Genomic DNA, 13,155 nt, shown 5'->3' with positions numbered 1-13,155 from the left:
GAAAAAACACGGGATTTTGAATGTTGTTGAAAATTAATTTTCTTCGTTCCTGTATCGAATTTTTCCCCGAAAATCTGGAAAATGTGAGTGATGAACAAGGGGGGGCAGTTTTTTTTTTTTTTTTTTTTTCAAGATATTTCCACAATAGAAAAGCAGTACCAAGATTGCTGGGATCCTGTAATGATGGAGGATTACTGCTGGTTCCTTGTGAGGAAGGTAAGCAGGAATACAAAAGAAAATCCCTTAACAAACATTTTTAAGGACAATTACAGGTATGCTGATTATATATTACAGATATATAACTATTTTGCTATGATTTATGATATTTTTTCTGAAGTTAAATGAGTTATCGAAAATGTATAATTTTTTTTACACTTGTATTACAAACTTGAATTATATTAGTATTAGTATTAGTAACGGCCGCATGGTGCAAGAAAGCCTATGGCTTATGCTGCACCAGCCAAAAAAAAAAAAAAAAATCCGAACAAAACAATGATAAAAACAAAAAAAAATAAATAAATAAATAACTAAATAATAATAATTAATAAATAAAAAAAATAATAATAAAATAAAAAATAAATAAAAAGGAAATTAAACCTATCATCCTATGCGCTTCCCTTACCCGAAAGTACTATCCAGATGACCTTTGAATTTCCCCAAACTGTCGGCCTCTACCACCCATGAAGGCAACTTATTCCAGTAATTTATAACTCGCTGGCTAAAATAGAACTTCCTGCAGTCCAATCTAAACATTTCCCCCCGTAACTTGAATTTATGTCCCCTAGTTCTAGCATCATTTATAATCTTGAAAATTTCGTCCTCATTCATTTTACTGATGCCTCTCAGAGCCTTAAACACCTCAATCAAATCTCCTCTAAGGTGTCTAGTTTCCAAACTAGACACCTTAGAGGAGGTGTATGTATATGTATATATACCTTTATTTTTACATTAAACGTTGGTACATCTTTTGATGTAGATATGACAGCGACTTTTTATGGTATTTTTGTAATCAACGCATTTATTTCCTTTAGAATCACATATATTCATTGCAGATGTATGACAAAAAATATTTTTTGTTGGCTAGTGTTGTTTGAGCAAAAAATCACAAAAAGAACATGAAAATATAAAAAATTAATATTTATTTCTGCTCATACACTGTGCTGCCACTTTATTAGGTACACCCCTGCTGTGCACACAAATGGTTTGTCCCACAATGTTGCAAGTCACATGACCACAGTTGTTGATATAAATGCAGCAGAACAGCCTTTTTGTATCAATCAAGCATACAAACCATAGCAAGAATGGGGAAAATGGACAGCGATCTAATGGACTTCGAACATGGCATGCAAGTAGGTGCAAGACGTGCTGGACAAAGCATCTCTGAAACAGCAGTTCTCCTGAACTTTTCACGCAGCACAGTTTTAAGTGTGTATCGAGAATGGTGCAGCGAACAGAAAACATCCTCTCAACAGCACTCCTGTGAAAGAAAATAGCTTGTTGATGAGAGAGGTCAGAGGAGGGTGGCTAGAATTGCGCAAGCAAACAGATGGGCCACAATGTTGCACATCACGTCACAATACAACCTTGGGGCGCAAAACAAAATATCACAACAGACCACTAGTCGCACTTTGTTGCGAATGGGCTACAACAGCCACATCGCGTACCTTTGTTATCAATGAAGAACAAGAAAGCACGCCTCCTGTGGGCACAGCAACACCAGCACTGGACTATCGAGGATTGGAAAACAGTTGCTTGATCTGACGAGTCAAAGTTCTTGGTGTATCGCATTGATGGAAGGCTCAGAATTTGGCAAAAAAAACATGAATCCATGGACCCGTTATGTCTGATAACTACTGTGCAAAGTGATGGGGACAGTGTTATCGTGTGGAGAATGTTTTCTTGGCACATGTTGGGTCCATTGATACCCATGGGGTCATTGTTGCTGACCAAGTGCATCTGTTCGTGTTGACAGTTTATCCTCAGTCAGATGATTACTTCCCGCAGGATAATGCGCCGGTGCACAAAGCCCAAATCACTATGGAATGGTTCCAGGAACATGACAATGACTTTTCTTTGCTGCAGTTGTACCTAATAAAGTGGCAGCACGGTGTATAATATATATATATGGTGATATGAATAGAGAAATATTGCAGTTTACATTGATATGTTCAGAAGATTCTCCTCGTAACTTTGTGGCCCTTCTCAAGAAACATATGGATGTAAAAAATAATTTTGATATCATATACCTGGATTTCAGGAAAGCTTTTGATACTGTTGCACTTGGAAGACTACTGAACAAATTGGAGCATATGGCATTAAGGGCAAGTTGCTATAATGGATAAAAGGATGGTTGAGTGGGAGAAGGCAGATAGTGGCATTCAGTGGACTCTGCTCTTTGTGGACTAATGTTATTACTGGAGGTCCCGATTGTTTGGTGTTCGTCCCATTGTTGTTTTGTATATTTATCAGTGATATTGTTGAAAGTACTGTATATCATACTTAATGTCGAAGTTTGCAGATGATGCAAAGGTTGGCAGGGTTATCAATGACAGTATGCTACTGCAACAGGATCTAGAAAAGTTGGGCAGATGGACTGAGAAGTGTCAATTGAAGTTTTAACATATACAAATGCAAAGTACTGCGTATGTGTAGCAGTAACGCCAGAAAAATATACAAACTGTGTAGTACTACACTCAGGATAATGGAGAATGAAAAAGGCTTGGGGGTAATTGTGCAGTCAGATATGAAGTTTTCTGAGCAGTGCAGGCAGGTTGCCACAGCAGACTATGGGGTCTTGTCAATGATATACAACAGGAATTTTGCTAGCAGGGATAAGGAAGTGATTATTACTTTGTTATATGGCAGTGATCAGGTGATACCTTGAGTACTGTTTACAGGTCTGGAGGCTTCATTTTAGGAAGGATGTTGAGTTGCTAGAATGAGTACAGAGAAGGGCAACAAGACTTGTGAGGAGAAAAAAGGATTTGTGTTACCAAGAAAGGCTTAAGTTCTGCAAATTGCAACATCTGGAGACTAAGTACCTGTGAAGTGATCTAATTGAGGTGTATAAGACCTTGAATGGTTTGAATAGGCTCAGTGCTGATGGGATTCTTTCTCTTGCTCAGATTACAAACCTGAGGGGGTATAAACTCAAATCGAGGATCGAGAGTTGAAGAATAAATGTGCTGAAATTTGTCTTTAGCCAGCAGGTAGTCGATTGTTGGAACAAACTTCCATCTGTCATTGTGGAAGTTGATAGCCTAAATTAATTCAAGGAAGAAGTGGACAGACTTTTGGGGCAGATGGAAGAGCAGATGAATGGGTGAAATAGGAAGGGATTTTTTATTTTTTTTTTTTTTTTTGGCTTATGCTCTATGAGCTTCCTTTCTTGCATCATATGCCTCTGCTAATGCTAGTATCAAGGATTGACTGGATCAATCTCTTTTTCTCCTCATAGATTGCCTTATAGCTGGATAAGTCAGAAGAGATACAGCAGTTGAATTTTTCAAACCCCTTGGTGTTGGGATCTATTAATTCACTTTTAAGAAAAGCTGTGTCTGTGAGTTGAAACACCTCGGCTAATCTCTTTATGTAAATTTATTTACTTTGGCAGGTGGTTCTTCTGCCTGACTTTCTTCCCCTGCTTTCCTATGTGCCTCAAATTCAATTGCATCCTTTGTGACTTGATTACAGACTAGCTTATATCTCTTGTAGGCTTCTGTGTCACCTGCTAATTTATATGCATCCCACACATTTTTCTTCTGTGCCACAAGCCTCATTAGTTTATCTGACATCCATTTAGGCCTAAATCTTGAACAGTATTTCTTAGTTGGTATGAAAAGCCTAGTAGCTTCCAAGATTAATTCCCTGAAGGTCTACCATTTAGAATTCACTGTTTTTAACATCATCAGTTGGTCCCACCTTATAGAATTCAAAAACTGCCTGAAACACCGTTACGAAAACAAAAACCCTTCCCTTTACCCGTGATGGTAGTAGTTACATCTTTAAGTAAATCCCACATCAGTAGACTCTGATCACTAGTGGTCCTTTTATCTGCAAATTCCTAATGCATGCATCATCACTGCTGATAATCAGCTCAAGAGTATTATCCCTTCTAGTTGCCCCTCGAACATGTTGCTGTAGAAAACAATCCTCCAATAAATCCTCAAAAGCCTTGCTAGCGTGCGAGTGAGAAAACCGCAAGTTCCAGTCAATATCTGGAAAGTTAAAATCCTCCATTATAAGACATTCTGATTTACTGGCCCACTCTTTTCCTCTGCACAATTGTTTGTTATACTCATCAGAGTTGTTAGGCCTATAACACACTCCTACTCTCATTTTCCCTTTCCCAGTGTTTATGTCACACCAAACTGCATCAGCATTGCACTGTCCACCCATGTCAACTGGATGCACTTTGTTAGATTTTGTTTCTTTACTAACAGCATAATCCTTCCTCCCTTCCTATCCTGTGTATCCTTTCTGTACACATTGTACTTCCCCAAATTCCAATTCCAAATTTGTCTAGTTCAGCCTTGAATTTATCTGAGTTGTCAACTTCCACGACGTTGGAGGTTTGTTCCAGCAATCAACCACATGCTGGCTAAAGGAAAATTTCTGCACATCTGTTGTACAACTGTTTTTCCCCCAATTTTAATTTAAGCCCCCTCAGGTGCAGAATCTGAACAAGAGAAAGAATCCCATTTCCATTGAGCTTGCTCAAACCATTCAAAGACTTATACACCTCAATCAGATCATATCTTAGGTGCCTAGTCTCCATATGCTGCAATTTGCAGAACTTAAGCCTGTCTTGGTAACAGCAACCCATGTGTTAAAGGTATTCATAATTCTCTTGTACTTGATCTTCTTATGCCATGTCTAGTTAATAAATCTTATATTACTGCCTTAAAGTGTCACAGCCCTTTCCCTTGATAAATTAAAATCCATGCCTTTAATGAAGTGGTCACAGAAGTCATGAATGCATATATACTATTAAATAAATATAGCATGAATACGTTGCTAAAATGAATGAATACAGAGCTTGCAAGTTTATTAGATCAGAAGAAGATGGTACGGATGAGTTACAAAGCAATGAAAAGTATTTAGGCTTACAACTGCCATATGTTCATTTGTATTAATACCACAGAATGGGTTAAGCTGGCAGAGGCTGATTGTGAGGAGGAGCTGCTGTCGAGGGGACAAACGAGGGGAATGGGGACAGTGTTTCACATATGTGAAAACAATGAGAGAGAGAGAGAGAGAGAGAGAGGAAAAAAAGGTCCATATTGAACCCTGTAATGGCTGCCAAAGGTTGATTATGAAAAATCACTATCAAGGAGAGCAAAGAAAGGGGACAAGTTTTCAATTATATGAATTCAAAGGGAAAAAATGTTGGAACCTTATATGATGGGTGTTTTCCAAACCCAATTACACAGGGCATCCAGGATGATGTGAAGTATTTAATTTATCGGCAACAGCTGCTGGAATTGAAACGGTACTTCATATTGTTCTTTACAGCGGGGATAAATTGTGTGTATGAAGATAAGCGGTGTGTAATTAGTGATACTGAAATTATAGAAGATTATTTATTAGAAAAAACTTTCAAACCTAAATGCAATTAAGGCTCCTGGGGTTGATTGAATATAGCCAATAATTTTGAAAGGCAGTGAGAAAGTGCATTGAACCATTAATATTACTTCTGATGGCATTATTGGACTCTGAAAATTCCTTTGGATTTGAGAAGTGCCAGAGTATCATCAATCCATATAGGTAGTTCCAAGAGCAAAGTCAGTTTGTTACCATAACTCCATTGAAATAGTATCTGTCTGACTGCAGCAGTATGAAAAACCAAGTGATGATTAAAAAAAATGCAGTACAGGTAGCATTTAGGTAGAAATGATAATTTTCTGAAGGAAGCACAATATGATTTTGTAAAGGAAAAGTCTTGTTTAACTGATTGGATAACTATAAATATCATTGAGATGTTGAGTTTCCTTTCAGGCATAATTTATCCTAAATGAGTTACATGATTGATTAGAAGAGAATATTCAGAAGTGAAAAACCAGGAAGATAACATGTCTCCTCTACTGGACTAGAGCTCTCACAAACTGAAAAGAATTTGAAAAGAAATAACCTGGTGGAGTAGAAATGGAGGTTGTGTGAGAGCTATATAAAGAAAGGGGTGGCAAAATATATACCTGAGAAAATGTAGAAGGAAATTTAGCCAACAAATTCTCATCTCTTCAGGGCATGCTACTAAGCCTTCCAGTGGGAAAGAATGTTGCATTTTGATAAATCCCCAACCCAGAAACATATGAGGTGATCAGATGTAACATGTAGATAATCAGTAAACAAATATTTTCCTAACTGGAAAAATGAACTAAAAATACACAAATATGAATACAGCCACTCCCCGGCTAACGTAATACTCGACTTTTGGAACTTTGACTTTACGTAACTTTTTGTAGACCAGTGCAAACTTGTCAGCAAAAAGTGCCAAAAAAAAAAAAAAAATATCGTGGTAACATATCTTGCATCCCATTAGAATAAATGGAGGTATCGTAGTGTGAACCCAATAACACATTGTTTGGTTTTTTTTTTTTTTTTTTTGGTAATTTGTTCCATATAACTAAGCTATTTATCTCTGTAAAAGGTTATTTTTATAATGGAAATTGCACTACACTTTCATCGTTATCACATGTTCCTTTATAAGAATCAATTTTGAACGCCTTTGTGATATTTTTTCTAAAACACATTTCTGGAGGTCACTACCAAAAAACAAAAACAATTTGCACTTTCTGGTTTATTGGGCTTTTCTGTTAGCGCAATCTATTATAAACAGGTAGTAAACTCGATCTTATTTCATTTGCGGTGGTAATACAGATAACTGAAATTCTGTGGGTTTTTATATTACAGTATTATGGTGAAATGAGTTCCCCTTCACTGAAATCTTCAGTCATATAAAAAACAAATAAATTTTCAGAATCTTCTCATCATTCCTATTTACTTATTACAATGGTGAAGGGAAAGAGACCAAAGGGGAAGGTGCAAGTGCTGGTAGTGCTAGGAAACGAAACAAAATTGATTTAGAAATGAAGATGATTAATTAAAAAGTAGGACAAAGTATCTCATCTATTGAACGGAATTAAGTCTCACTGCTTCAAAAGTGAATACTATTTTAAGGGACAGTGCACGTATAAAAGAGCATGTTAAAGGATCAATGCATTTAAGATCAACAGTGATCACAAAACAGCGTTCAGGTGCTATATCAAAGATGGAAAAGCTATTAATAATAAGAATGGAAAATCAGATTCAGAAACAAGCCCCTGAATCCAATGGCCATTCAAGCAAAAGCAAGAAGTATTTATGAAGATATTAAGAATAAGTACAGCAAACCCCAAGCTAAGTTCATGGCAAGCAATGGCTAGTTTAATAGGTTCAAGCATGACGCTGGTTTCCAAAACATTAAAGTATGCAGTGAAGTCACCAGTGCCGATTCTGCAGCTGCAGAGAAATTTTGTGATGTGTTGGAAAAAACTCCTAAATCTCCACAGCCCTCAACTTCTACAGTAGCATGTTTATCAGCTGGAGAGTTAATTCTGGCAATGATGCTCGAAAGGTAAAAATGTTATGCCTGTCTCTCCTCTCTTTTTTTAATTTTATAATTTTGAAATTTTTGTAATTTTTCCTGCGCATGAGATAAAAAAATTTTAATAAATAATTCTATTTACATGTTCATCGAACATTTCTTTTTTGCTTCAATCAAATTTGTGAGTGCTGCATAAGCATTTAGGGAAATTCCGACTTACATAGAGTTCCACAAAACGCAACCCTTACATAAGTCAGGGAGTGGCTGTACAAATGTAAGTAACCATGGATAGTGCCTCTGGCAGGGATAGAGAATCTAAAAATTTTGTTTCAAATTATAAATATAATTGACGAAGGTTGTCTAAGATAACTAAAATGATGTAATTTTGAATATGGGGAAACAACTGAATTGAAATACTGTGTACAGATCATATGCCAGCTACACTAGGACAATCCATATGCAAACACCTTCCTGACCAGCAAAGCTGTAAAAATGAACTAAAAATGTGTGAAATATAAATACCCATGGACAGCACATGTGGGATAAAGTATCTGATAATTTGTTTCAAACCACAAATATAAAAGATTGCCTAAGATAACCAAAATGTGAATTAATCAAAACGATATAATTTGAAAGAAGAAATCAAGTGAAAGTTTGAATAAGGCAAAACAGATAAAAGGGGGTTGCCAAGTAATAAGGCAAAGTATGGGAAATAGCTGAATTTGAACTGTGTGTGGATCATGTGCCAACATAATATAAAAGACCAGAAAAACTGTTATTATGTTAGGCACAATGAAACTGAAGTTATACAGATACTTAAGAATAACATAGAGAAATCTGATCAAATTGCATGTAGAGATTAGTGATGGGCTTAAGTTAAAGTGAGACAATAAAAAGGAAAAGTGCTTTAAAAACTGAATACTATAAAAAACGAAAGTGTAGGGATAGAAAAAAATTTTTAGGAAAAAAAAGATGAAAATGTGGAAAGAATGACAAAATGTTTTGAATATTTTAAATAAGGGTAAATGTATCATGAAATTAATGTCCAGTATAGAATAAATTTAGACCAGCGGTCTCTGTGAAACGCCAAAGCTAAATAATGTGAAATATCACAATAAAGGTACTGTAAACTGTCCACGAAAAAATGAAACTGCCAAAATAGAGAACAGATAAAAAAAAAGAGTCAAAAATTGAGAAAAGCTGACCATTGTATCCTTATCATCGGAGAGCCACAAGACAACAATAATCATCAAAATTAGTGCATTTCAAACTTCATAGAAATCTATGCAACAAACAGAAACTGACAAATTAATGTCGGCTGCTGATACAGTAGATATGCGAAATGGTGGCCCTTATGCAACAAAGAAACAAGCACATAAGTAATTATGCAGCCACTAGTCCAAACTGAATATAATAGAAGTATAATAGTAATAGGCAAACATAAGAGACAGCCTTAGAATGTCCAACAAAATGTTGCTAGGAACATAACAAATTAAATTAAAGTAAGACAGTAAGAGGGAAAAACACTGTACAAAAATGAATACTAGAAGAAAAAATGGAAGTGTAAGGATAGAAAAAAAAAGAGGGGGGGGGGGTAAATATATGATGAAATCAATGTTTAATACAGAATAAATTTAGACTGACATCTCTGTGATAATGCCAAATCCAAATAATGTGAAATATCATGATAAACTGTTCAAGAAAAAATGACACTGCCAAAGTAGAGAGCAGATAAAAGAAACAATCAAAAAGAGTTTTTAAAGAACAATGCTGATTTCTGTAGTTTCATAACAGTAAATGAAACACAGGTCTACCATTTCAGCAAAAACACCCCTTCTTGTCCCGTAGCCAGGTGGGCAGGAGCAGCAGTGCATAGCACACGCTTCTTGATTAGACTGGGGTTCGAGCCTGTGACCACCAAATACGGAGGATGCGGAAAGGTCAGGGGATGATCACCGCATATATCCCCGGAGCAATATGGCCTTAGTTGCTAATGCTCCTAAAAACCAAATAACAAACAAACAACCTTCTTGTCCCCCGCAAAGATGACCCAGTTCGTTCCTTTTTGCTGGGAAAGTTATGGCACTATTCTTTTATGATTCTTGGGAGGGGGGAAGGGATGCTGATTGAATTCCATCTTGATTTCCATCATTAAATCAAGACAAAATCCTGCAAGATGAAATTAAGAAAAAGCATTGTTGGAAAATTGTCCAAGAGTACTTTTTCATCATGATAGTTCACCAAAACTAACATCCACTGTTGCCATGGCTAAAATCTGCAGATGAGTGTTCCAGTTATTTTACCATTCCTCGTATTCTCCTGATTCCCCATATCCCCCCCCCAATCCTTTTTCTAAACCTCAAAAAAAGTTGAAGATGTGTATTTTATCACCAATAAATTATGAATAGATCTGCCTGATTTAAATTTATAAGTTTTTGGTACAGTAATATTTCATACATTCTTAGCTATGCATCATCAGTAGGAGCGAAGCACTTCCTAACTTCTGCAAAATTGAACAGAGGAATTGAAGAACTCTTCTTAGATTTGAGCAAAAGTAAGTATATTTAAGTTTCAGTAATTAGATTATTAAATATAATTTATAAATTTTTGTTAGCTGTGAAGGTATGTTCTAAATTACTAAATCATAAATGACTCAATATCTGCTTCCTGGTTTATTCCTCTGCATTCACTTGCAATGGAATAAATCAGGAAGTGCCTGAATTCATTTTCCAGATTTTCTGTTCACAGCCACCCTTGCAGGAAATTTATTTTTACGTTCCACAACATTTTGCCAGATGGTAAAGTTTGTAAGGTCTGATCTCCTGGCACTCCTTAAGATTTTTATTATTTATTTTTGTTTTTTTTTTCTGAGACACCAAACCCTCTGGTTCATGTTTTGCTTACCAATAAGAATTTTTTCCTTCATTTTCGTAACAACCCCCCCCCCATAAGGACCTCATTAGCATTAGCAAGGGCACATGATGCAAGAAAGCAAGCTTATATAGCATAGCCAAAACACACACACACACACACACACACACCCTTCTCATTTCACCCATTCACTCGCTTGTCTAGTTCTGCCTTGAATCTGTTTAAGCTATCAACTTCTGTAATGCTAACATTTCTGAGGTATAACTTCACATTAAGGGAAAGAAATGAGGGAAAATATTGGTGTATGTATGTTTTAAACCTTGTGAGACAAGAAGACACCCTTCATTAAATCTAAATAGCATAAAACTTACCAATTTTGCTGTGTGGCAAGGTGCTGAGTCCTGTTTTAAAATGCAATTTTGGATGCTTGTGTGGTGATCGCTAATAACAGTTTCAGGCACTCCTCCAAGATAGCTAACGGTTTAGGTTTCTTCATTCACCGTTCCATTAATAAACTTAATTCGCCCCAACCCCTTTGCTTGTTATGCATCCCCACCCCATCTGACCGGTGGGGAACTTTGCAGTCTGTGTTATGCAGTCAGGATGGTATGCCTCCGATTTTCATCTTCTGACATATCGCTTCCCATCCGAGCCATGCAGGTTGAATTTCGATTTGTCAGAAAAGATGACCGTGTCCCATTGCTCTTTTGTCTGTGAAACATGCGTTTTAACCCAAGCAAGTTGCTTCGTCCTCATTTGTAGGGTCAACAAAGCCTTCTTCCTGGGCCGATAGGCATGCAGACCACATTCCGAAAGCCATCTTTTGATAGTTCGTGCAATTGTTTCAACACTAGAGGCTATCTCAAAGTCCAGTTTTAGATCAGGAGCACTAGCATGCCAATTACGAAGGCGCAGCCGTTTCAAATATCGATCTTGGGAAGGCGTAGTCACTCTCTTATGGCCTGATCTAGATCTTCTCTTCACATCACCGGTTTCACGCTTTAATTTCAGCACCCAGGATACTGTTGACAACGTATTTTATCAGCGAAAGCACATGTGGAAAACCCTTCCTGGGACACAGCTACACTTTTTTTTCTTTGTGTCAACTGAACATATGGAGCCATGCTTACACCTCTGCAAAAATAGGATACTAATAAGTGTGTATACCCTTCCAATGCCGTATTTATAGAAAGAAACGGCTGATGCAATAACTTGCAGTTACTGCTTGATGCAGTAACAGTAACCTTTGCTTTGCAACAAACAAAATGACTGTAATAAAACAATATCTTATACATTTCACTACAAACGTTACTTTTTTTAAGGTGATGCATTTTTATTTTTTGTTCACCACTGTATATTTTTTTTTAGATATGGTTTCCAGACTGGATATAATATTCCAAGTGTAATGGAACTATCACATTACATAGAGGGATAATGACCTTCTCTCTACTTGCAAAATTTTGATGAAACATTAGATTGAGCACCATGTGGCTACTTGCCACTTGCTTGTACTGCATGTTGCACTTTGTGTCTTTCTGTATCAGTAATTGCAAGTCATTCTCACCTAGTATGTCCTTTAATTTCTCTCATCTTAATCTGTAAACTACTTCTAGATTTCTAATCCCCAAGTGAAATACTTTGCATTTGGTAGCATTAAACTTTAGTTGCCATTTTTCAGACTATACTTGAGGTTGGTCCAGATCCTTTTTGAAGTAGCAAAGCCTTGCTCTGGTCATTAATCACCTTCCCTCTTAAAGGATGCCTTTAAGATGTCAACAAACGTTGACATCTTCCCCTGTATTCCCTCGTTGATATCATTTACATCAGAGATTCATGCACTTGATCCCTGAGGACTTGCATGCTACATAGCTCCGTTTCCTGTGTTATCCTGATCTGCTCTAATTTATACAGTAATCCCTTGCAGGGAACTGTATCAAAAGCCTTGCTAAAATCCATATATGTGATATCAAAGCTGTGTTTTCATTCAACTGCTTTGTAATCTCATTGCAGTAATTTACATTTGTCAGGAAAGACCCTCCCTCACAAAACCATGCTGAGGTCCTTTTGGAAGCCATCCTTGTTGAGGTGGTTCAACAAGAATGGCAACCACAGAAGAACCACAGAAAGCCATACTAAATTCGTTACTTTAGCACCTCCCTTTTTGATCAGGGAGGTATTGACACTTTTCCAATTCAAGGAATATCTGAATCTAATGATGATTTCATTAATATTACTAAATAGATGCCAACCGGGCTAGCCGGGTGGGTAAAATGCCTGGCAACCCAAAGGTCGTTGGGTTCAAATCTTGCCTTGGGCTTGGATCAGAGTAAATGCAAAACTTTTGGAGGTCCATTATGGCCACAGAAGCCGATGTGCCAACAACTAACAAAAAAAAAAACTAAATGGATGCCCTCATTTGCCACATTTTTTTTAGTATAACTAGATGTATACCATGTGGTGCCTCTGTAACTTTATACTGTTCTCTTTACTTCCACCATTAGCATTAATGTGGTTTCAGTAGTAAAGATAGTTGCAAAATACTTGTTCATCTGGACTCATTTTGCTGGTATTGTCAATTATTCTATCATTTTGAGCTTGCAAGAGACCTGTTTAATTTACTCTGGGTTTTTTTTTTTTTTTTTCATCTATATATGAGTAGAGCTTTTTAGCTCCCTTTGCAAGCTATTTTTTTATACTCA

At 36.7% G+C, this 13,155-nt stretch overlaps 1 protein-coding gene across 1 annotated transcript in view; it reads left to right on the top strand.

Moving 5' to 3' along the window:
* The window catches only part of Rab21 (RAS oncogene family member Rab21), a 138,714-nt gene that overhangs the window by 99,903 nt on the left and 25,656 nt on the right, over positions 1-13,155 (top strand). Inside the window, exon 5 of the mRNA XM_090389228.1 lies at positions 10,051-10,139. Within this exon, the coding sequence (XP_090245354.1) occupies positions 10,051-10,139 (89 nt within the window). The remainder of the gene's footprint in view (positions 1-10,050; positions 10,140-13,155) is intronic.

Source organism: Mastigoproctus giganteus, chromosome 14 (genome assembly GCF_048544385.1).
Source record: "Mastigoproctus giganteus isolate SK-2022 chromosome 14, ASM4854438v1, whole genome shotgun sequence".
NCBI lineage: Eukaryota > Metazoa > Arthropoda > Arachnida > Uropygi > Thelyphonidae > Mastigoproctus > Mastigoproctus giganteus.
Note: the sequence above shows the minus strand (reverse complement) of the source record. Positions and strands in the feature narration are given on the sequence as shown.